At 39.8% G+C, this 24,671-nt stretch overlaps 2 protein-coding genes across 13 annotated transcripts in view; one reads left to right on the top strand and one right to left on the bottom strand.

Moving 5' to 3' along the window:
- The window catches only part of camk2d2 (calcium/calmodulin-dependent protein kinase (CaM kinase) II delta 2), a 28,972-nt gene extending 8,421 nt beyond the window's left edge, over positions 1-20,551 (top strand). Inside the window, exons 3-22 of one of the 12 annotated variants that reach the window (XM_080464342.1) lie at positions 3,384-3,443; positions 4,743-4,797; positions 5,194-5,259; positions 5,824-5,896; positions 7,547-7,649; positions 7,815-7,898; positions 8,097-8,191; positions 8,485-8,607; positions 8,875-8,958; positions 9,223-9,265; positions 10,926-10,963; positions 12,883-12,942; positions 14,437-14,481; positions 14,936-14,984; positions 15,470-15,568; positions 15,895-15,915; positions 16,316-16,391; positions 16,479-16,573; positions 17,839-18,067; positions 18,954-20,551. In XM_080464342.1, the coding sequence (XP_080320468.1) occupies positions 3,384-3,443; positions 4,743-4,797; positions 5,194-5,259; positions 5,824-5,896; positions 7,547-7,649; positions 7,815-7,898; positions 8,097-8,191; positions 8,485-8,607; positions 8,875-8,958; positions 9,223-9,265; positions 10,926-10,963; positions 12,883-12,942; positions 14,437-14,481; positions 14,936-14,984; positions 15,470-15,568; positions 15,895-15,915; positions 16,316-16,391; positions 16,479-16,573; positions 17,839-18,067; positions 18,954-18,957 (1,502 nt within the window). In that variant the 3' untranslated portion in view covers positions 18,958-20,551. Of the gene's footprint in view, positions 1-3,383; positions 3,444-4,742; positions 4,798-5,193; positions 5,260-5,823; positions 5,897-7,546; positions 7,650-7,814; positions 7,899-8,096; positions 8,192-8,484; positions 8,608-8,874; positions 8,959-9,222; positions 9,266-10,922; positions 10,964-12,882; positions 12,943-14,436; positions 14,482-14,935; positions 14,985-15,469; positions 15,569-15,894; positions 15,916-16,315; positions 16,392-16,478; positions 16,574-17,838; positions 18,068-18,953 lie in introns of all 12 variants that reach the window. The other 11 variants (XM_080464338.1, XM_080464346.1, XM_080464344.1 and 8 more) reach the window with 11 other exon arrangements.
- Positions 20,552-21,783: 1,232 nt separating this feature from the next.
- The window catches only part of ank2a (ankyrin 2a, neuronal), a gene marked incomplete at its 5' end in the record, with an annotated part of 67,473 nt that continues 64,585 nt past the window's right edge, over positions 21,784-24,671 (bottom strand). The window contains one exon of the mRNA XM_080463629.1: positions 21,784-23,926. Within this exon, the coding sequence (XP_080319755.1) occupies positions 23,912-23,926 (15 nt within the window). The 3' untranslated portion in view covers positions 21,784-23,911. The remainder of the gene's footprint in view (positions 23,927-24,671) is intronic.

The following is a 24,671-nucleotide window of genomic DNA, read 5'->3' as shown; positions in this document are numbered from 1 at the left end:
CGACCAGATTGGGGAGTTTTGACATGGACACAGCTGCCTACAGCATCACATTCAGAAGACATATCGTCCGAATATCTTTCCTCCTGTAAATAAATGCAATGACTAAACCTTCTCCAAAAGAAAATAAGTTTCCCATCAATGGTCACACAAGCTTTTTACGTACAAACAGACATTGATCCATATCCTATATTTGACCGGATTAGGATTTGTCCTTGAACTGGTGGTGCGACACGTCTTAAGGTTGCAGATCCATTACAGCGCTAAAAATAAACAGTCACCGCACACGTTCACACGATCTGGAGTCACCCACAATGCAGAGTTACCTGCTGACAATCTACAGTAGCACAGGGCGAATCAACAAAACTCCACACCGAAAGTTCTAACACTGCTCCACTGTACTGCTCAAATAAATGCTCAGAACCATGGCTGATTGTTTCACCTTTGAAGTGACAGAATAGCAATGACGACTTCAACAAACAGGCTCAAATCACATGCATGAGACAGTCGTACCTTACAGGGTTGGATGTAATCAAGCTGAAGGCCCATGTTGTCGATGCTGTTGTGTTTTTAACACTGTTGAGGACTATAATCTATCTATCTATCTATCTATCTATCTATCTATCTATCTATCTATCTATCTATCTATCTATCTATCTATCTATCTATCTATCTATCTATCTATCTATCTATCTATCTATCTATCTATCTATCTATCTATCTATCTATCTATCTATCTATCTATCTATCTATCTATCTATCTATCTATCTATCAGTAAACATCAGTTTTGTGATGGATATGAAACAATATTGGGCTATAGAATAACATTAAATTCAAAAAATTGTATTTAAAACTACTCACAAACACATAAAAAGCAAAACCTTCTACTTATAATCTAACAAGTAATGTGAACCCAAAAATCCATATTTAAGTCTAACTAAAAGCCAAAAAGTGAAGAAATAAAAAGACCTTTCAGATTAAGACAACAGGACTATGGCATTGATGCAGTGAATTGATTAGGTTATGAAGTGAATGGCAGAGTTGGTGGTAAGAGATCCAATACCAGTCAGTAACATTGTGGGACTGAGGCAGAGATGGAGAGATTAGGTGACCTTGCTCACAGGGTCCTGCTAATCATGCAATAATGGCCCTTGTTTCCGGGCAGTGCCTGTTGGGATGCTTGTGTGCCTCTATGCCGCTGTGCACGTCTCTAAAGCTGGCACAGTGCTTCAGCTAAATACAAATTGCCATGTTTTCATCGACAACATGGAAGGCTTGCAGCCACACATTAGAGATACAATAGTTCTGATATGCATGCAGTCTAAACACCATTTTTTGTGTCATCCCTCCAGCTTTTGTCACATTTACGAGTAGAAACTTATAACAAATGTAGTTGTTTTCAGTGTTTCATTTTGAGGATTTGCTCTGGCAGAAGGAGTGAGGAGGATTACAAATCAATAACTTGCGTTGGAGGAGACCATATTTGTTACTTCTTAATCAGACATTTTTAGCTTCAACAACAGTGCAACAATAAATTAATTATGTGTTTCACTGTTAGACGTTATTCCGGATCAACCTCCCTTACTGAAATAGAAAATCTTCTCCTTTAGGTGTAGCTGTACAGACTTTTAGGCAAAGTGAACATATTGTCCCAGCTTTTCTGTTGCACATTTGCAAGCTTTCCAGAGCCTATTTTGCTCGAAGTGCAGCGAGTGCTAAGTTTGTCTGCGTGCGTGCCTGTTGCATCCTATAGATGCACTACATTAACAGAAAACCAAGAGATATGTGGGTCTTTAATAAGAACGAGTTGTCTGGTGTTCTTTGTTGGTCTTGCGTCTGTGCTGCAGCACCGAGTTTCCATAGCCCACAGTTTCCATAGCATCAAGAAGAGCAGAGGAAGGCACAGATGAAAGTGAAAAATAGGCGTCTTATTTTGTTGGAGGAAAAAAAAAGCAAAACCCACTGCACTTGTTTCTCTCTCAGTTTTTCCTCCCCTCTCTCTCTTCACCTCTTCTCTCTCTCTCTCTCTCTCTCTCTCTCTCTCTCTCTCTCTCTCTCTCTCTGTCTCTCTCTGTCCCGAGGCAAAGTTGAAATGGGTCGCCTCAACACTGTCCCGTGTTATTCATTATCATGACTGTTGTTGTTCTGACTCAGTTGTTTCCGAATTTGAGTCGCTGGACTTGTGAATGTCGCTTCGTGTTTGCAAAGTCAGTTAAAATCGACCCGGTGTCACAGAGCAGGGACACAAGATGCTGTCTTGGCTGCCATATTTACTGTCTGGGATGTTGATGCGGGGCAGCAGGGGCACTGTGATCATAACACCTGCTGTCCTTTCAGTCTGGCCATGAAGACACTGTGAGCTGGATTTGTGAATCTTAGAAGATAGAATTGACACTTTTTCAGTTCTATTCCTCGTAAATAAATGTGAACATAAACAGTAAAATAAAATGTTCTGTCCATGCATGGATTGCAACAGCTTTGCATGTAATATTCTCACATTATACATATTACAGCCTTCCAAGCTTTAATGCACTCCATAACATTAATGGGAAAAAAAAAATCTTATTTTTGTAAGGTTTTAAATTCTATACATGTATCGAAATGAAACCTCGGGTACTGCTATACCAGATTGTCCCCAATAAATATTGAATGTGTTTTGTGTCATGCATGACTGGCTCACAAAACATAATTCATCATATTACAGAGATATGATCAGAATAATTCACTGTCCAGATGAATAATTCCAGTTGAAACTGATACCAAAAAGAAATGCAAATATTTAGTTTTTAGAAGTTGAGAAATCAAAATGGACTCATAGTGTATTTGTATTGTAATTTTTTTTTAAATTATATTAAAATTTTATAAATATACAGAGTAAGTAATGCACATGTTATCAGCAAGAAAAAAAAACCTGCATCCCATTTCATTTGAGTTAATGTCTATTCATTTATTTTGCCTCCAGTTCAATGTAAGGACACTGCAAGTGCATGCCAGGAGCTTATTTTCAGTCCATCACCAGAGGTCAATATGAATCCAGTGTGGCTGCTCGCTCTGTTTGTTGTTCACTGTTGCCTGTCTGTTTGTGGCACATAACCAAGCACATATCAGGTCGCATTATTTTTGTCAAGCATTTCAGTTCTGATAAGGAAAAGAGCAAGCTGACGCAGAGCCGACACATACACACCCAGCAAGATACAGGCCCTCACTAACAAGGATGCCCACACACACTGCGATGTGTCATCCACTCAGGAAAAGAAACCCCAACTACTTAATGTTTGATGGTTTAAAAAACAGTACAATCATATTGAGAAATAATGAAGATAATTAAAATCATCACTCTCTGTCTTCCCCTGTCTGTGTTTGTCCATGGTTTGTTTTCTCTCAGATCATCAAAAGTTGGAGAGAGAGGCGAGGATTTGTCGTTTACTGAAACACCCCAACATTGGTGAGTGTCCTCAATCCCAAAATACCCGCACGCACGCACGCACGCACGCACGCACGCAGGCACGCACACACACACACACACACGCACACACACACCAAAAGACTCACTGATACTAATGCAAACACATACACACGTATTTTGCTCAGGTCTCTTGTGATTTCTGCTGTGGCTTTTCATCTTCATGACACAGATAGGAGTAAGAGAGGCTGAAACCGTGTGTGTGTGTGTGTGTGTGTGTGTGTGTGTGTGTGTGTGTGTGTGTGTGTGTGTGTGTGTGTGTGTGTGTGTGTGTGTGTGTGTATACAAGTATCTAATGATGATGTACCTGTGTGCTTTCACCGCTGAGTCATCAAAAAGACACGGGAGCCCTACACCTTCCCTCCTAACCACTGACCCTACTCTCTTCCCTCCTCATTATACCTGTGATAAAAACTGTCTCTCCTCTTTTGTTTTCACACTCATCAAGACGTGCTGTTGCTCAAATATCCAATATTCAGGTTTTCCCATGTAAACTTGTTCTCTCTAAGTGTTAAAACACTGTGATGGAAATTTTTCGCTGCTTAGCTTTGAAGTCATGCAAACTATTTAAAGTACCGTAGTGAAAATGGTATCTAGGGCGATTTTATAGGAATATTATTTGCTATGTCGATGAGTTTTGCAAACATTGACTTTCTTCTGTCAATAAACTCTCTAATGAGTCAATCAGCAACGATTTTCTGTAAAGGTCAAAGCAAAAGTGAGGTAAATTAAAGAGCAGGTGTCAAAGCCTTAATTTAAAACAGTCATAAACATTTGTGTGATTGTGTAAGAAAAGGATCGTTTGTGAGCTTACTAAGATGTTGCCTCATCATTTTGGCCTGTAAAATTTGAATTTGATATGAATGGTTTCAGTCTTGGTTGTCTCAAAGTTACTTCTTTTTAGAATCTGAAATGCCGTCATTTTTACATGCGGATGAAACTTTTACCATCCAACATTATGTAAGAAATCACAACAGCCACTTAACTATTGCAGCATTTCAATAGTTACGAAGTAAATGGGAAATTAAATTAGGTAAACTTTTAAATGGTGAAACTACCATATATATTTAGATTAATGTATAAATGATCATTTATATTATTCATTATAAATCTTTACATGAAAAGCGTCACATGTATTTTGCCTACTATCACTGCTATTTAATAAACTGCAACTAGTATTGTTTTCATAGTGGAATAATGACTGAATTAATAACGTTTTTTCTCTCTAAACGCTGTTCTTTTTCCCTCTTGTACATTATTTTGGTTCAATCTCGTCTACAGTAAGACTCCATGACAGCATATCAGAAGAGGGTTTCCACTATTTGGTGTTTGATCTGTGAGTCTATTATACACGTACATGAACACATTTTTTCAGACGCTTTCTATTCTCCGAAAAAGATTTTGTTTGCTGATGCTAATGTCAATATAGTGATTCATGAAATTTTATTTAACAAATTCCTTTAATATGAACTCAGAGCATATAGCCTATGACCCATCCTCTCTAAAGCGTTTGTGTGCATATGGACACACGCAAGCCTTCTTAAAAGTAAATACATTCTAACAATATTTTTTACACAGCCGTAGCTAGATCTTCCAATTTTCTAGTTGTGTAGTATGTCTGAAAACACTTATGGCTGCATGATTGAGAACATTCACAGAACAATGAATCATTCTGTTCCCTCTATGGAGGTAGACTAAAGCACAAACTAATAATGTCTTTGTCTCCCTTAAGGGTGACAGGAGGAGAGCTGTTTGAGGACATTGTCGCCAGGGAGTACTACAGTGAGGCTGATGCCAGGTAACACACACCCACACACACTCTGCTGAGCGCAGCAGCCATTATGCATCTCTGTCTGTTGCTGTAGAGAGAAACTCTCTCGCTTTATACTGCTGGTGTGTGTGCGTGTGTGCCTGCGTGTTTTTTGTGTTTCACATATGTTCGTTTCTGAAGTGTAATACAGTTGCCATGTCTCTGAGGCTTCTCTAAGAGTTATTTATAAAGGTGATTAATGACATATAGCCTGCAATATCAATCATACACAGCCTACCTTACACTGCCTGCTTCGTACTGCTGCATCCCCAGAGAGAGAAAACCTGTGTGTGTGTGTGTGTGTGTGTGTGTGTGTGTGTGTGTGTGTGGGTGTGTGGGTGTGTGGGTGTGTGTGTGTGTGTGTGTGTGTGTGTGTGTGTGTTTGTGTGTGTTGTCTCATCAGAGATGTTGTACAGCATTCCAATAAATCTTCTTCTTCTCTTCCCCAACACCATTTCCTTTCACCTCCTCTCTTTCTCTACCTTTTTTTTCCTTGCTTTTGTCTCTTTACCGTCACAATCTTGCACTTGTCCATTGCTGTCCTGCCCTCAGCCACTGCATACAGCAGATCCTGGAGAGTGTCCATCACTGCCATGTTAATGGGATCGTTCACAGGGACCTGAAGGTTTGTATGACCACAGTCAGTCATTGCTGCAAAAATAAAAGAAGATTTCTGATTCATGCACAACAAATGATTTAGACTAACCCACTGTCACTATCTTAACATCTTTTTTGCTTCTTTTTAATAATAATTTGATGAAATAAAGGCAAAATTTAAATTCCCTGTCACTTGCTCATTAGAGATGAAACATCATACCATTATAAAGCCTCTTTGTCGCCTTCTTCATAACAGCTTTGGACATTTAATGAAGCAGATGTGACCTTGACCTCAGCTTTGAAATATGCTGCAATTGTAGTTTGCAGGGGCACAATTCAAATGATTCAAAGCTACCAAATTGCAGACACCCACTCCTTTCCTGCTGCTTTTCTTTTCCATCATTATTGCAGATCCTTGTTGAGCTAGTCAGTATTCCCAGTTCAGTAATCTTCCTGCCAAGCAAGTGATGCAGCAGCTAGTATTGTAGTGTTTTTGTGTGTGTACGTGTGTGCACGCACGCATGTATGTATGTGTGTGCCTGTGCTCTGAGTCTTTTGCAGTGGTGATAGAAAGAGGAGCAATCATGAGTCTGAGGCTCAGGAATGATCACCATTTGCATAATTATGTAAAAATTATGTTGAGATGTGAATGATTTTCTGAGGTCATGAATATTCTAATGGTAGTCGGTATCCTCATAGCGTCCCATGAGTGTAGTGATGTGGAGGAATAAGAGAACAGAATTCAAGAAAGCCTTCTTCGATCAAATGGATTGTGAACACGCAACTGTAATAGGAAGGAAAACACTCACAAAAAAACAAGTTTTGGTTTCTATTGGGCAAGTTGTCCATTTGCTGGAGTTATTTCAAGTTTTCACATGCTTCATGATCCAGAGTGTTTGTTCATTATTATGTAAATCATTATGTAGATGTGGCCAGTTGTCAGATTGGGTCTGTGTCCTGTTAAATCACACGTCTGCCATAAACTGCCTGCTCACAGGTGCAGGTCTGTGTCTAGTCTCTTTAAATGTTAAGAAATGTATTATTCATTAGAGCACACTGTCTAACTGGCCTTAGGTTAGCAGAGACCTTTCTGCACCTGTGACCATGTGTGCGTGTGCGCGCGCATGTGCGTGTGCTTGTGCCTATGAGTGTGTATGCGTTTGTGCATGCAGCGGCCTATTTGTGACTGTTAAACTCGTGTTATTGTGCAGTGTGTGATTTCCATTATGCGTATGGATAAGCCACTTGTTTTCTACACCCACGTCTCCGTCTCCTGCACCACACCTTCCCCCTGTATCCTTCTCCCTGCAGTGTGCACTGTGCTCCCACTCATGGATTTCAACTGTGGATTGGTGGACGAGCACATCGTGTCTGCCTGCCAAGTCACTCCCTTTAAATCCATGAGACTGAGGGACCAAGTCCACAGCTCCAGTGTGAAAACTGTCCGTGGTCATGTAGAGATTTGGTCCCGTGCACATTTGTGTTTCTCTGTCATTTGTGTGGCAGAAAGGGAGTTGCCTCAGACACTGATTTAGGAGCAGTTTAGTGACTTTGACCCCTAATTCTTTTGATTAGGATTTGGTTTGGCTAATCTGATTTTAGATCTGTGTCTGTGGGCAGCTTGTTCCCAGAGCGTGTGACCTCTCACCTCTAACCTGTTTGACTCCGCCCCCCCCAGCCTGAGAACCTTCTATTGGCCAGTAAGCTGAAGGGGGCGGCGGTCAAGTTGGCTGACTTTGGGCTGGCTATCGAGGTACAGGGGGACCAGCAGGCATGGTTTGGTGAGTATTCATCCATGCAACTTTTCAACCCTCAAAAAGTTGGTAAACCAACCAACCAGCTAGTCACACACTCAATTAGGTAGCTGACAAAAAGCCCAGTCTCTGAACTGCCCACTCCCACCTACCATTCCACATTTTCTCCTTCCCTCCATACCATTTCTTTAGGTTTTGCTGGCACTCCAGGCTATTTGTCTCCAGAAGTACTGAGGAAAGACCCGTATGGGAAACCAGTGGACATGTGGGCCTGTGGTAAATAACTCCAAAATTATGTCAATAAATTATATCTCTATAAATACTTGATGCTGTTTTTTATCCTAGAACAAAAAACTTGATCTATGGCCTCATGTGACCTGGCCAATGTGAGGAACCGAGCTTCTTGTTGGTTCGAGTGTGTGCAGCTCTACAGGGGTCAGTACCAAAATAATTTGAAGCACTGCAATCTTCCAGGTGTGATTTTGTACATCCTGCTGGTGGGCTACCCTCCTTTCTGGGATGAGGACCAACATCGACTATACCAGCAAATCAAGGCTGGGGCCTATGATGTAAGTGTGCAAAAATCCACTCACTTCAAATTTAAAGTTATTATGAATGATATGTAATTTGTTTGTTACGTTTAATCCATGGTGGACCATTACAGATCCTGTTCTTATTGACTTATATTGTAATTTTCTTGTTATTGTTACTAGTATTTTTTCTGCTGGTTCAATTGTGACTTTTCAGTGTTATTTGTTGTTTTCGTCTTCGCCTTGGAATAAATGAGGGCATCGAATGAGCTGTAATTCGTCTCTGATGGTTTTGTCTTTATAATTAGCCGACTCTCTCTTGTTTTTGACAGTTCCCATCCCCAGAGTGGGACACTGTAACTCCCGAGGCCAAAGATCTGATTAACAAGATGCTTACCATCAACCCCAGTAAACGCATCACTGCAGCAGAGGCCCTTAAACATCCTTGGATCTGCGTATGTGGCACACAAATGCAGACGCATGCACGCACACATACACACACACATACACACAGATGCAGAAACACTTGTAGTACTGACACAAATTTAGACAGCAAAACATGACACGTGCATCGATTCTGTTAAACGACCATGAGTAACACTGCATTAATGCTCCTGTAATTTTCACACCTAACAATGTTGCATTGCCATCACTTTCACTTCTTTGTATTGCTCATTGTTTATAGTCATTCCTAATCCTCAAATCCTCTCATCTTCTTGCAGCAACGGTCCACTGTTGCCTCCATGATGCACAGGCAAGAGACTGTGGAGTGCCTGAAGAAATTCAATGCCAGGAGGAAACTCAAGGTGAGACTTCTGGCAAGCGTTTGCATTGCTATTTATACACATTGATTTATCCAGCCATCTTTCTCCCCTCCACTTCTTGTCTTCCACACTCACGAATTCTCAGTTGAACATAGAAATGATTGCATGTTCTTTAAAACCTTCAAGTTGCCCTTTTGCTGTTGTTTCTCCCTTCTAGCTGGAACCTTTTAATCAGTTTTCCTTTCTGTCTCTTCCTTTTGTTCGTCATCACTTCCTCCTTCTTTCTTTTTTTTCTTGTCACTGCAGGGAGCAATATTGACCACTTTGCTGGTCACAAGAAACTTCTCAGGTATGTCTCTCACAGCCTGGTTTCCCAAACATATTTTATGAACCGGACAAATTTATCTTCAGAAATTCAAAGAATGGTCATATTTCTTGGCTTTTGATACCAAAGGTACTTACTTTTCTTTGGTACTCATTGAAAAGTACATTTATTGGATATGATTTGGAAAACTTTCAGCCTGTTTTTTTAATGAAACAAAAATGATTTGGGAACAAAAATGTAACTGTAAACAGAATCATCTTCCTTTTTTCTCTAGCTGTTGTTCTACCACTCTCTCTGTTTTGTAGTGTGTCATACATTTTTGCATGCATTTCCTTTGACGTACCTCTACTTTTTCAGGCTCTCTTCCTCTCTACTCTTTCTTGTCTTTACTCACTCTACAGCAGAATGCATTTGTGTGTCTTTTATTCATCATTTTCTTCCTTCTTTTCAATATTCTTTCCGTTTTTGTTTGGATTGTGGTATCCATTTGAGGTAAGATTTTTGGAATGACAGGGAAATATGTGAGCTTTGTGCTCAACTGATAAACTGATAAGTTTAGGTTTTTCTCTCTTGTATAATAATTGATCACACATGTATGAAGATTTTGTATTTAGGCCAGGGGTGTCAAACATTCATCCCGCAGATCAAATCCAGCCCATCAGAGGGTCCAATTCAACCCACGGGATGACCCTCCAAATTGTAAAACTAAAAGATGGCGGTCGGGTGCAATAGTTCAGTAAAGATGCCTACCATTTCCATTTTTCCACTGACTGTGGAGACCCACAATTGAACTGCAGATTTCATTATGCAGCAGTGAAACGTTGCTACCTTGTTGCTAGTAACATTAATGCTATGCATGGTGAGTTTCTGAAATCATGCACACTGAAGGCTGCAGCCAAGGAACAGACAGGCTTTTGCCACTAGTATTCTGAAAAGAAAGTTTGGTTGGATTTCAATTTGCACTTAGGAAATTCCAGGGAGGTCATCATAGGTTTTGTAACATTGCATTCATTAATTATAGTTTTGGGACATCTATGCTCCAAAACTAAACTGAAATGTGACTCTGTTGTGATTTATAGGTTATTTTGCTATTGTCCTGCTGCCTCATTCAGATTAAGCCAGACTGAATGTGGCATGAACTTGAAACGAGTTTGACATCCCTGATTTAGAAAAACAGTGTTAAACCTCACACTGTGCCAGCGTAGGATCAGAATGAAATCTGTGCATAGACACAGCATGCATTTCGAAATGTAATTTGATCTTCTGATTATTCATGACATTATAAATAAAGTGAGAGAGGACTGGTAGGAATGTACTGTATGTGTGGGCCCTCCTGATTAAGTGCATGTGTATGTGTGCAAATGTCAATCTAAGAATGTTGTGTGATTGTCTGTTTGAGATTGTTAGATTATCCTCTTCATCACCTGCTAAATATACGCCCGATTAACCGCCCACCCTTTAGCCCCTCACATGTGCATTAGTATGAACAGCGGCCTTGCGTAAATGATGTTGTTCAAAGCATTTCTTGCATTGCATTATGGATCTCACAGTTGGAATTTTTGCACCTGGAGTTTGAAGATACGCGCAGTTGATTGATATGCTTGCTGCATGTTAGTGTAGCCTGAGGCATTAGACTGCTCACTCTTGTGCTAAACTGATGTGTCTTTCTTCCCCTCTGCAGCAGCCAAAAGTTTGCTCAACAAGAAGGCAGACGGCGTTAAGGTAAGCTGCCTTGAACAATGAAGAAAGTGCTTGGTTCCTTGCATTATTTTGTTGGAACGATAAGCCCCAGAAGAGCCTTATTGATTATTTTTCTGCACTGTGCACTTAAACAGCATCATCATTCAGGGACGGTCACCGCAAGCTCTGGGATGTGGTTGTTAGCCTGTTAGCCTGGTCTCACAATTGTTTTGTGGCACAGCAAACCACATTGATTACATGTGAGATATACACCGATCAGTCATAACAGTATGACCGCACTGATTCTCTCATATTCAGCAACAGATTTTGGCCCGCAAAGTTGATGGTTCAGAAGCTGTAAAAATAAATAGTGTCAGGATTTCAGCAAGTTTGACCACAGCCAGGATTGTTACAGCGACATGACCTGGTCAGAGCATATCTAAAATTGTAGCTCTGCTGATGTCTTCCTGGTATACAGTAGCCAGTATCTATTGAAAGTGGCTCAAGGAGCATAATGGATATAAACGAACATAAACGGGCACCATTGTCATTAATAGCCTAAGCTCATTGATGGACGTGTAACGTGAAGGCAGTGAAAACTGAGAATTGACTGCAGGTGAAACAGCTGCAGAATCTGTGCTGGTTTCTGATAGAATGGAGCAAGAATAAATAGAACATCAATGTCGCCAATGGGAAGCAAAAAGTGAATTTACGCAATAGGAAGGTCATAATGTTATGGGTGATCGTTGCATTGTTAGTGTCATTCTGGTCTCCCTAGTTTCTCTTCCTGTTTGTAGTTGATCAATTTACAGTATTTCACATTTCCCATAATCATTAACTCTTTACCGTAAGAGACCCTGTTGTGCTCTCTCCTGGTTTCTCTGTGTTTGGGGCCCAACCTGAAATCTAACACTGAATGCACAATAGCCATGTGCACATGTTTGAAAGGTTTGATGTGGCGAATTATCTATGCCTGTTTTTTTTTGTATGATGTGTTGATTTGAGATTGGACCTCTGCACACGTTGGTTGAATCAGTGTCACTGTGTTTGGAGATTACTTTAAAAAAAATGTAGTGCTATGAAATCCATTTCAGAGGGTTTGTTCCTCTTTGTGTGACCCTATCTGATGAAAAGAAAACAAAAAAAACATGTTAATTGTGTGAAGTTTTGAGGAGATTAGTTTTGTCGAGGATGAAAAGTAAATGTGTAATAATTAAATTCAAATCCCCTTTGTGTTTTCTGATTCTGAAAAATATTAATACTTCTGCAAATTGGTTGGGTTGGTTCTAATTCATTCATATTTTGTGAACCTTATTTTTTAAAATATTTTGGATGGTCACCGTTTTTTTTTTCTTTTTTAGATACTTCATACAGCCTCTAATCTGAACTACATACTAGGAGCAGGGACCCACAGGGTTAATCTGTTGGCGGTGGGATTTGAATCCCCACCAAACACAAGTCGGAGGTCATCACCGATTCTTGTAAAAAAAAAAGAAGTTAAAAAGTTACAAGAACATGACATGTTCTGTTTGGCTGAATGAGTGTATTACTGACCTTTCTAACAGGATCGAAGACAAACATACATGTCTACGTTTTGATGTTCATTCAAACACTCACATTCTGTTGAATCTTAGAAAGTATACAGCAGCTATGATTTAAAAAAACGACTGACATTTTCCTCTAACTTCAAGCACAAACCAGACTGGTTTCTGATCTAATTAAGTTTCCATCAGTGGGGTTTTCCTCACTGTAGACAATCCCCGTATCTCAGAAGTCATATTTTCGATGCAATATTGCTCTCTAGGATGCACAGAAATCATTAACATCAGATCGCTGGGACACACGTGTTGCAAGGATCACTTTGAAATGGATTGTAGCTGAAGTGAGAGTGAGAGAGTGAGAATGCGTGGGTATGAAAAGTGTGTATGTGTGTCATGTCCCCTCTACACTGCCCTCTGCAGGTCAACAACAAAGCCAACACAGTGACCAGTCCTAAAGACACTGGCCCTGCCCCTGCACTGGTATACACACACAATGTCATTTACACCCGCACCTTCATTCACAAAACACCAATGCCTTTCTAGCTCACATCCCCCTGTGGAGGAGGTACAGGTTCACCCTTTCCACAGGGTCAGATCATGTTTTCATTGATCTTACTCATGTTATAAATTGATAATAAGGCGAGTAAGTAGGACAAAGGAAATGCAGCACTACAAGAAGAGAAGATGTGTTATTCAGTATTAGGCTATCCCTGAATGAAATAGTGTGTAAAAGCTATTGTGTCTGCGCAGCATGTCCCAGCTTCAAAATTTTTGATATGGATATGAAATATATTCACAATTCAGAATTATGTCATTTACTCATTCATCTGAATCAGCTGTGCATGCATGGACTACAAGGAGCTCGGTCAGTAGGAATTCAAGTTGGATTTGAGCAAAGCTGGGCACTGTTGGGCTGAAACAATAAGCCTTTACACACATTTAAGATTGGGTCTTGACTAGTTTGGTCCTAAATCTGTGGTTAGGACGACCTCTACGCCCTCCCTCTTCCTGTCCCTTTGTCCTCTACCAGACCCCCCCCCCCCCCCCTCCTGTTTACACACTGATACCATGCATGAACACTTTCCATATTGCTGGATGAGTTTCAATTCTCGTGTCTTTGTCTTTTATTCTGCATATTAATGTTAGTGGTTAAGCCAGGAACGTGTAGGATTTGTTGCTTTCATAGTTTTTGTCTGTGCATGGCTCTGAGGAGTGTGGGGGGATTTCTGGTTGTCGGCTTGTGCACCGTGTCTGCTGACTGGCTGTCGACGTCAGGCCACATGACTTGCTGCTCTGCATGATGTCAAAGACTTTCTGTCCCCCCCCATTTGCTGTCAAGTCGATTACGCATGAACACAGGCGCATGACATCTGTCTCCCTCTCTCTCTCTCTCTCTCTCTCTCTCTCTCTCTCTCTCTCTCGCTTTATCATCCTTGCTCTCTCCATCATCGCACACACACACACACACACACACACACACACACACACACACACACACACACACACACACACACACACACACACACACACACACACACACACACACACACACACACACACACACGAGGCTCTTGATGTTATAATCTAGTGTAATCTGGGTGAGTGATTAGAGGGACTGAGCTGGTCATCAAGATCGATTCCACAAAAGCCCAGACATCTGATTACAGAAGCAGGACACTGGCGAGGGACTGATGATTGTCAAGCAGACACAAAAAGACTACAGTGGCAGGCAGGAAGCGCAATGTAATAATGCAGTATGAGAACAAAACATGGACACAAGGAGCCTAGAAAGGGTTTGTTACATATTTGCTGTCAGATAGACGGCAATATGTATATACAGACATGTATGTGAGATCAGTAACAGAGAACACCTTCTTGACCTTCAAGCACATTTACATGATTTCTTTTAGCACATTTTTCTATCCTTCTTAATTTATTGGTTCCCACAACTTACCCCTCATTTGTTCTATTCAGGAACCACAGACAACTGTGATCCACAACCCCGTGGACGGAAACAAGGTACTGTAACAATTCAAACCGAGATTTTCCTGAATAATTACGCTTTTGAAAATGACAGCATGAACAAGACTGTTTACTCCTGTGCCATTTTTTTAGTGAGAGTGGGAACACTGTTTCTCCACCACAGTAGTTTTTATTACCGGTTGCTGCACCATAATTTTCACCAGGGCATCCCGAAGGCTTCAGAGTTGAAATCTCTGCCCTTGTAATTACAACATTTCACATTTAAGCCTGCCAGTGAACTTACAGAATGTCATTCATCCCCTGCCTCCGCTTCATATCCTGCCAGTATAGCAGTTGACAGAAAAAAAAACCCCAACACATTTGGATTTTGCCAATTTTGAATATTCAGGAGCATCAAACATTTATATGTTTGATATAGATGAATATAAATGCCCTATACAGTTAGAGAAGATTGTATGACATTCACAGAATCTGTGTGATTGTTTGTCAGGAGTCCATCGAGAGTGCCAACACCACCATTGAGGACGAAGATGTAAAAGGTAGGGAACTCTTATGTTTTATGGAAGATCTGCTGATGACCCTGATCTTCACTGGATGCATTTGGAAGTCATCTCTCACACTACTAATCATGCCAGTTATTTATTTATTTTCTTATTCTGTTTTGTCATTAAATCTGGAGCAATTTAACTATTGCAACCACCCTTTGCGCTCGACTCCCCTCTTCCCCTGAGTCTTTTTTTTCTTTTTCTTTCTGTTATACCCCTGACTAATAATTTCTCTTCAAATTATTGAACAAGACCGACTTTTTTGTTATTTTAGTTTAGTTTTCAGGGTGATTGAATATTTCATTTTTTTCTGCTTTTCCCCCCCTTTTTTCCTCCTTGTGTTCTTTGAATATCTTTTTTTTCTCCCTCATAATTCCTGTCCTGGAAAACATTGTAATCCTTGTTACCCTCCCCCACGCACCCTAAACACACATATACACAACACCCCATCACACCCCCATCCATGCCACCTCTGACAGCCCGCCATTTGGGCAGCTTAGTGAGCGGTATCTTGTGCTCTAAGAGCCGCTCCTCACAGATGTCTGACTCAAGACAGACTCCCACCTCCTCAATTCAGAGTAAGTCCCGTCACAATGGGGTGAAATGCCCTGTTTCATTAACCCCATGAAACACAGTCGTCACTGTAGGAATGTAAACTCTTTCTGTGAATTTCACACTTCCAATGTTATCATTCTGTCTTTCTTGGTTTAATAGAAATAGTTGTTTGATCTTCGTACTACAGTGCCCTGAGAATCTCTGTTCGATGCCCTCAATATTTACACACGCACACACGCACACAAACACTGTAGTTTATGTTGTACAGCACCGATTTACATATACTTATGATTTGACATGTGTTTTTTTTTTTTTGCACAAATTAAGTATTGTTTTCAATATCCCCCAGCCTGCACCAATAACAATAAAGGTAACTGTCACTATTACTTGGTAAAAACTTTTTTTTGTAGAAAATACTTGCATCTCAGCATTGGTTTGATTTGTCTCTGTTCATCTTGAGCTTTGTTGGGTGAAAGAAATTGTGTCATCCTGCTTTTTCCTGCCTGATGTTAGTATTAGTTATGGAAGGCTTTCTTTGTTCTTCTTCTATTGTTATTATTGTTATGTCAAATATGAAACCTGAGTGAACCTTGTTGTGAGCGCCTTCCATTTCTAATAACTTTGAACCCTGCTAATACGTAGACTAGAACTCATTTGAAGCTGATTTGATGTCAGAATTTTCTGCACACCGATAAACATTTGCCTGAAATAAAGTCACAGTGCTGTTTCACATCCATTCATTTCACATTATCCTGTGATTCTGTTTGTAGCTCGCAAGCAAGAGATCATTAAAGTGACTGAGCAGCTGATCGAGTCCATCAACAACGGAGACTTCGAGGCCTACGCGTAGGTTTCCTTTTGTCTACGATCATAAAACAAAGTGACTTTTATGCCCCTAACACTTGTTTTGTTTTGTTTTTATGTAATTAACAGGAAGATTTGTGATCCTGGTCTAACCTCTTTTGAGCCTGAGGCTCTGGGCAACCTTGTGGAGGGACACGATTTTCATCGCTTTTACTTTGAGAATGGTGAGGTCAACTCCACTATTTATGGGTTTGGATGAAGTAAGCTCAAGTGTTCACGCTTCACCACCAAGACATAGAAGTTGCCAATTAGAGTATGAAACAGATTTGTCAAGTTGAGGGAGCATTTGTTACAATTAATGAAAAAATAGAATAAAATTATTGCTCCTGCTTTTTGGAGCAGTCGACATGTATACAGGCTCAGCGCAGGAGCACCCAAAGTACACATTGCAAAAGAGAATTTGGCACTAGCACTATGAATCACTCTGATTAGACCCAGTGCATTGCTCACATCAGTTTGTTAAAATTTTCCAGCAGCTTTCAATATTATAAACAAGAAAACTTACTAGTTTACTTACTAGACGAACCAGGGGTTCCCAGGCCCCAGGTTGAGAACCCGCGGCACGAGAGAAAAAAAGGATTGACTTCTCTGTTCTGTTTTCAGTGACAGTGACCTGTACTCTGTTTTCTCAGTGTGAGTAATGACTTGAATATAAATATCTTGCATATGCAGCAGCACGTTCACATCCAGACGATGGAAAGCAGGTGTGCAGGGAGTTACTGGGATGCGGTGCAGTGTTTCTCAACCATGGTCCGAAAATATCCTTTTCAGGTCATCACCAAGCTGAAACCCAACCCATGACCGGTTTATCTTATACAATTAGTTTGGAGCAGGAAGGGATTCGAACCATATGGGGTTGTAGGTAATTTCGGAGCACGATTAAAAAACCTAATCAAAAAATACAGTAATGGAAAATAACATTTCTAAAGATGTGTCAAAACTATATGGAAATCCATGAAGGCACCCTTCCTGCTGAAAGCTTGTGTAAAGAATATGAAGAAGCTGTAATGATTATGGACTAAATTGCTTGTTGTGTTTTGTATCGGTCTCCATCTAATGTTTGGTGTGATAGCACAAGGGCATGCGCCACCTTTCAAGGAAAAAAGATCCACTAATTAATAGTTGCTAAAAATGGATGAACGCTCTCAGTCTCCATAAAAATAGTCCAGATAAACCAGATATGTCCCAGAAACCTCAATGAGTTGAAGGCCTGTGCTTGTCCACTGTCCAACATCAACACATGGAGACTTCACTTCTGTTTCCGTATGAAAAATCTGTGTTGTGTGTGTTTGGACAGCTTTGCGGCTCCATTAGAGAAGAAAATTACATGTAACAATTATTACCACACTTGACAGTGATAAAATACCATCCACAGTAGTCATCCACTATGATGTATTTGCTCTTTATATTGTCTGCCTCTCATTTGCAGCCCTGTCCAAAGGCAACAAGCCAGTGCACACCATCCTCTTGAACCCACACGTGCATCTTATTGGAGAAAACGCCGCGTGTATCGCCTACATCCGACTCACCCAGTACATGGATACCGGTGGCATGCCTCGCACCATGCAGTCGGAGGAGACCCGTGTGTGGCACCGCCGGGATGGGAAGTGGCAGAACATTCATTTCCATCGCTCCGGCTCACCCAGCATTCCCTCCCAGTAAGAGACGAAGAGTAAACCACACCTTGTCACCATCCGTTCACATTTATTTAACTTTTATTTCACCAGGAAGTCCCATTGAGACAAGGTCTCTTTTTCAAGGGACATATGGCCTAGAGGCATGATCACAGCAATGTATTTATACTATAATATCGGAGGGAGTAATGTTTTAGTGCACTGCAGAAATGGGATCATTGAAAAGCTCTGGTTCACATGTTTCAGTCCAATACTGGATTATTAAAAAAGGTATTCAGCCTGTTTCATTTGTTTACATCTGTCTGTTGAAAAGCCGGCCATCTACTTAAAGCTTAAAAATGGCTTCCACAGGATGACCTTTTTTTAACACTTCCAGCCATTTTTAAAAGTCATACTATATATGTACTTTATATGTGTGACAGCTGGTAATGTCCATACGATCAGATATGGATAGAGATGCTTTATTTGAAAACCTGTTCGGATGGGGAAATAAAACAGGTTATTTCAAAATTACAAAAAACGTTTGCAAAGAAACCCAATATTGATTATCTTTCTTACTGTTTTTAGAGACAAACACAATCTCCACACTTGTTTTAGTGATCTACCTTCATCAACATACATCTCAGCATTTGACTTGATCTTATTACTCTTTTTTGGGGCATTAGTGCAGTTCTAATTCACATTAGTATTTGACTCAGAATAAAAAAAATTTTTTGTCATCCTGTGAGAAATCTTGTAAAATAGAAATCATTATTAACCGCTCCAGATGGGAAACTGTAGGGATTTTACTGCAGACTTTTCCTTTAACGTGAAATAAGTCAATTTGTTTTGTTGGTTGTGTTTTGATGCACTATGCACCCAGTCATTGTTGATTTATTTGCATTCTCTCTCTCTCTCTCTCTCTTTGCAGTTAATGGAATTCTAACAGTTGTTCAGAAAAAAAAAGGAAAAAAAATTAATAAAAAGAAACTCCCATCAGCAAATCTAGTGAAGCAGTCGACTAGCCAACTTGTGACTGCTCTTTGGCCCTTCTCAAAGGATGTGACATCGCACAGGACACAAGTATTATTACATTTTACTGTTATGGCATTTTATTAATGGACGTCATTTGAAACCACCGCTGGGTGGCTGCACACCGTATTTGGACATTATGAAACAAGCATATTGAGAACATTTTTTTGTTTGTTTGTTTTTTAAGATGTTTTGGTATGCATTTTAAATATAAAATAGAGATGTTTAAAAATCTACTACTGTAACCTCTCCCAAAAATTAGTTCTGTATTTTTATGTGTATTTCTGTGTGTGCAATTCAAAAATATTTGGAAGATCAGAATGTTAAATTTGAGCTTGCTTTAGTTCTGGTGATGTATATACATTGTGATTGTTGATATAAAGAAAAAAAAACCAACAACATTGAAATTGCTATTCTTGCTATCAGAGGAAATAAGAGTTTACGTAAAATCCAGTTTATGAGCTACATTTATGTTTGCTATGAGCTAAGTCATACTGTTTAAATTGTCAGATTTCAATCTATAGTACTGATTTAAATGTAAAGAAAAGCAGAGCAGCTTACACTTTGCATTGAGATATGTTTGCCTTTATATCAGTGACATAAGAAATAAGAGAATGTAGCATATATGTAATATATGAAAATTTAAGACTATTGTGTAGTGCATGGTGGGGGGGAGGGAGGGTGTTATTGTGAGTAAGACGATATGAAACTATATTATATTCTGTTTAATTTGTCAGTCATTGACATGTTTGCATTTGTTAATGTTGTGCATCAGTCCTGTCCCAGATGTTTCTGATGTCCTCCTGTATCATGGAACTGGTGTGAAAACAATAACAGTGTTAGCATCCAGCGCAAATATCAGACTCTCATATCGGTGGAGGACATTTTAAAACCCTTACATTTTGTATAAAAATTAGATGAAAACGAGATCATTTTTCATAATGTTTGTACTTGTATTGTATGACTGTGTGTTTAGGGTTTCCGTTGTCATTTTAATCTCGTCACATCGGTGTGTTACTTTGCCAGTTGCATAGAGAAGGTGGACATGACGAAGATGGAGCAAACCCATGAGAGGCTCTGCCGGCAGTCAGGCCAACCCTGACGGTCGAACTTTGAGGTCTGGAAGCATCGCGAAGACTCTGGATGAAACAACGATTAGAACAGGAATGTAAGGGAAAGAAACTGGGATGGAGTCAAAAGAGAGACTGCTGGGACGTCTTCGTCGATGATCAGGGCTTCTGCCAGCTCGTTGTCTCACCACTGCAGGACAAAAGAGAGTGTCTTTCTCATCCCCACCGTTTGCTCTGTCTGTGGTCTGTCTGTTCTTTTTTAAAAGGGGAAAATACGATAATAAAAAAAAAAAAAAATCTTTCTTTTGACGAAACGTATGATGTCAATGCAATGCACCACTCCTTATACGGTGTGTACCTTTTGCCAGCATGGCAATAGATGGCTTAACATGTTTAAGAAATAAATAAAGCAGCTAAAAGGTGTGATAATGAAGGAGTTCTAGCTTCTTTTTTTTTTTTTAAATGTTGCTGGTGAGTTCTTATTTCTCTGGTGCTGGCATGGACCCCAGCTGCTGCTTGGAGTTTATTATTGAAGACATTTCTTCAAAACACAGTTGTTCTCTCACAGTTTACAAATTAGTCTAAAACCCAGTCAAGAAAATATAACTCTTTACTTGAAACCACCAAAATTGCATCCCCAGAGGGAAACACACTGTATTGGAAGCATGTCTGCAGAGTTTGCACGTTCTTGCTGTGCACACGTGTTTTTCTTTCCTTCTGGGTCCACAGGTTTCATTACACATCTTTTCAAGTGTAGGCTGACTTTGCCAGAGATGGATGGATGAAGATAGACGGTAAAGAGATTGAAATTAGCTATTCGATATTATTAAAAACTAAAAGCAAAGACTGAATTCTCACTGATATAAACTGAGGCATGGATATTTCTTTCAACCCAAAGTACATGTCACTTAGTAGAGCTGAAAGTGAAGTGGTTTTACATCTCGCGTAAATCTACAGGTCACAATCCTTTACAAACGTTTTTCCAAAAATGAACACGATCTATTATGTATTATCCATCGCAAAGATAGCAAATGATGTGCTTCTTCCAGTTAGAGTACTGTATTTGATTTTGAAATCAGTGGGGACATCTCGTGGATATTTGTAGTATCTACAGGGTGGAGTACTTGAATGACCTGTTAAAAAATATTTTCATTGAAGAGCAGCTCCAGCACTTTAAAACCCATACAATTTAGGTTCTCGTGTTTGATATACCAGAAAACAATTTAATGTATCAGGGACTTCGCCCATAGGGAGGAATATTCCACCCAATCTTATGTGAGTACCATAATTAATATTCCTGCAAGCCACCTTGATCTACCTTGGGAAATAATAAACTCTTTTGAAGACTTAGAACCCTGCAACTGCATAAAACAGGTATGATTATTAAATTACATTATCTCACCGCTCATATTCTAATAGTGTGTTCTGAAAAAAAAGCAAGTTCTATGTGGAATTTGCTGCAAGAGTTCTTCCTGGGTTACCCTTTATTACCAGCAGGGGGCAGCACATGGTTTGCTTCTCTTACCTCCAGCTGTCAGACCAGCAGATCGTTAATTAATTAAAAATTCTGTGGTTTAAACGTGGTTTCAAATTCACAAGAGCATGGTTGTGTGCAAAGTAAAGATTAGGTCACGAAATGAAACAAGTTGGAATACTGTATGTTTGTAGTTTTTTATTCTCTATCAGCCATTGATGCACTGCAGCCATTTTTGTATTTTGTCTTTTTGAACTTTGATACAGTAACACATGCCCTTATAGATATCTATATATGCATCGTATATGTATATAACTGGCATCATCACAGAAAAGGGGATGCTGATTTAGTTTTTTTTTTTTTTTAAATTAGAAGCATATCTGTCACAGTGAACTTTCACTAATTTGCATTTTACATGTTTCTAAAACACAAAAGTAAAGAGTGATAGTGAAATAAATACAGTACATGTTGGAGATACATACAGTCGCGATCCATAGCTGTGGATAATCATCATTTTAAGCCCTCAGCCTGCCTCACTGCGCATGTGTCCTGTGTGTCATTGAATGGTATTCATCACTTGTCTTTCTGTGGCTAAGATATGCTGTACCTCGGGTCCTGTGTACAGAAAGCATGGAGGCGGTCCCTCCTGACATTCAGGAGTGCAAATGCATTGAGTGTAAAATAATAATTTGTTTTCTGTGCGGACAGAAACTGGCACACAGTCTTTTACGTCACACGCAAACTCATTCAATCACTAACCTGTCACTCAACCGCCAATACACGGGCTCACCTTTCTGACTGAAAAGATAAAATAATCTAGCTTTACAATAAATAAAACCATTAAACACCTGATCACCATCATATCAGAAACATGTCGCTAGAGCAAGTGATGGAGATTTTGTTCCCTAGTGACAAATTCTGAAGCACTCAGTAATAAATTAAACACTAAATAGGCCAACACTGACAAGTGAAGCGACGCCCCCGCCAAGAAAAATACTAATTCAAAAAATAAACTTAAATATAAAAAATAAGTCCAAAGCACTACAATAATCATGACATGATTATAACTCTACACATGCATGGATGAAGTCGCACACACACACACACACACACACACACACACACACACACACACACACACACACACACACACACACACACACACACACACACACACACACACACACACACACAAACAAGCCCAAAACAACAATTGAAGGAGAAGTAACAAAGAAAAGAAGAATCAAAGAAAAGACGACAGACACACACAGGAGAGTAAGAAAGACAGAAGGATAATCGATAGACAAAGCGGTCAAAGCGAGGATAAAACTGACAGATGTTGATTAGTCATGCCTGTTCTACTTCACATGAGTGAATATTAATTCCTAGGCTACAGATGTCAGCAATGTTTATATCATAGGTAATATATAATTCCCAAAGACAGATTACACGCGGTCTACACGAAACACAACAGCAGCAGTTAAGTTCAGTGTCAATACAGTCTGGTTTTTCTGTTTGTGATACCTTGAACACCTGAATCAAAAAAGCAGAGCAGCTAGTAGTGAGTGAGAAAGTTTTCCAGACATCTGAGAAACTTTACTTTGTGAGAGGCAGTGCAATGTGAAATATTGTCTTTCTTTCCAAGCACCTATAAGCGCAATACCGGTATTTTGTCGGTAAAATGCAATTTACCTTCAGGAGGTTCGAGTGTTAATTGATGTGAATATAGAATTCTTCAGTGTTTTGTTTTTTTCCCTATTTTTTTTTTTAAATGTAATATTTTGTTTGCTCTACCACAGGATCAAGATAAATAACATCAGACAACTCTGACATGGAAAGTAAAATGAAACAGGAAAACAACTGAGAGCTTTCTTTGGTCACAAAAAAGGCAAAACAACATTGGAACAATGAAAAGAAAATCACTGACGACACAATAGCAGCCCGTGAAAAAACTTCTGAACTGGGAACAAAAGGCCATCGATGAGGGCTTAAATGGGAAGACTGTGGTAGCTCTGAAGTGCTGTGGTGCACACTGGGATTGCGAGTGGCTAATGCATAGGATCAGCGGAGACTTTAGCGTGGGCAGAACCAAGGGGTTGGGGACAGTTTCAATCAATCTTCTATTCTGCCCCCTCGTCTTCGTCGTCACTGTCCTCCTCCTTTCCTTCGTTGTAGTAGCGGTGAAAGAGCCGGTGGAGGTGCTGTTGGAGATCATGGGGCTTTGACCCATTTCTGGAGCTGTCCACTTGCTCTGTAAGGACCTGTTTGCTCTGTCCAGGTCCCTTCACCACAGTTCGTCTCTGGGTTTGACCTTTACGCATGTGGGCCCTGAAGATGAAGCGAGTGGGGAGTGAAAACGATGGACAGTTTTGATGTTTATATATTAAAAAAAATAATAATCTGATTTGACCTTGTGGATTATAGCAAAAAGCATCGTTATACCTGTAAAAACTCAAATTCAAATCATGCTTTGTAAATCCAACATTCAGCTGCACTCACATGCACAAAGACTTCAGGGCTACGCTCTTGCAGCAGAGATGCAAAGAATGTATTAAAGACGAGGACAGCATATTAGTCCTGTAATACTTTTTGGTAAATAAGATAACAGAGGGAGTCTGCAGCCTTTCTTAGAAGCAAACTAGAGGGCACTATCGAAATAATTCTCTATTGTACTTCGACACAAGTAAAAAGAAGTAATAGTTGAAGCTTTATTGCTTTATTTATTGGTGAGTTTCCCCAGACCTATAAATATATCAACATATTTTGATGTTTCTTAACTGAAACACCTATTGAGTTCTAATCCTAAAAACGAGTTAGGTGTTTCACTCTTTTGTAGCTCACTCCTTACATGAAAATACACGGATTCTACTCATGCAGCACACTTTAATATGATCTTCCCCATTCATCCATCCACACACAACTATGCACACCCTCACACACACAAACAGGGCCTGCTGCCATAGTACACTATACAGAGATTTTATTTGTCTTGCTCAAGGACATATTGACGGTGAGATGGGGTAGTGAAAAACCAACCTTTGGATTTCTGGAATAACCTGCTCCACAACGTGTG

This window comes from Lipophrys pholis (assembly GCF_963383615.2).
Source record: "Lipophrys pholis genome assembly, chromosome: 5".
Taxonomy (NCBI): Eukaryota; Metazoa; Chordata; class Actinopteri; order Blenniiformes; family Blenniidae; genus Lipophrys; species Lipophrys pholis.
The sequence above is the reverse complement of the archived record's forward strand: the minus strand, read 5'-3'. Positions and strand labels throughout refer to the sequence as shown.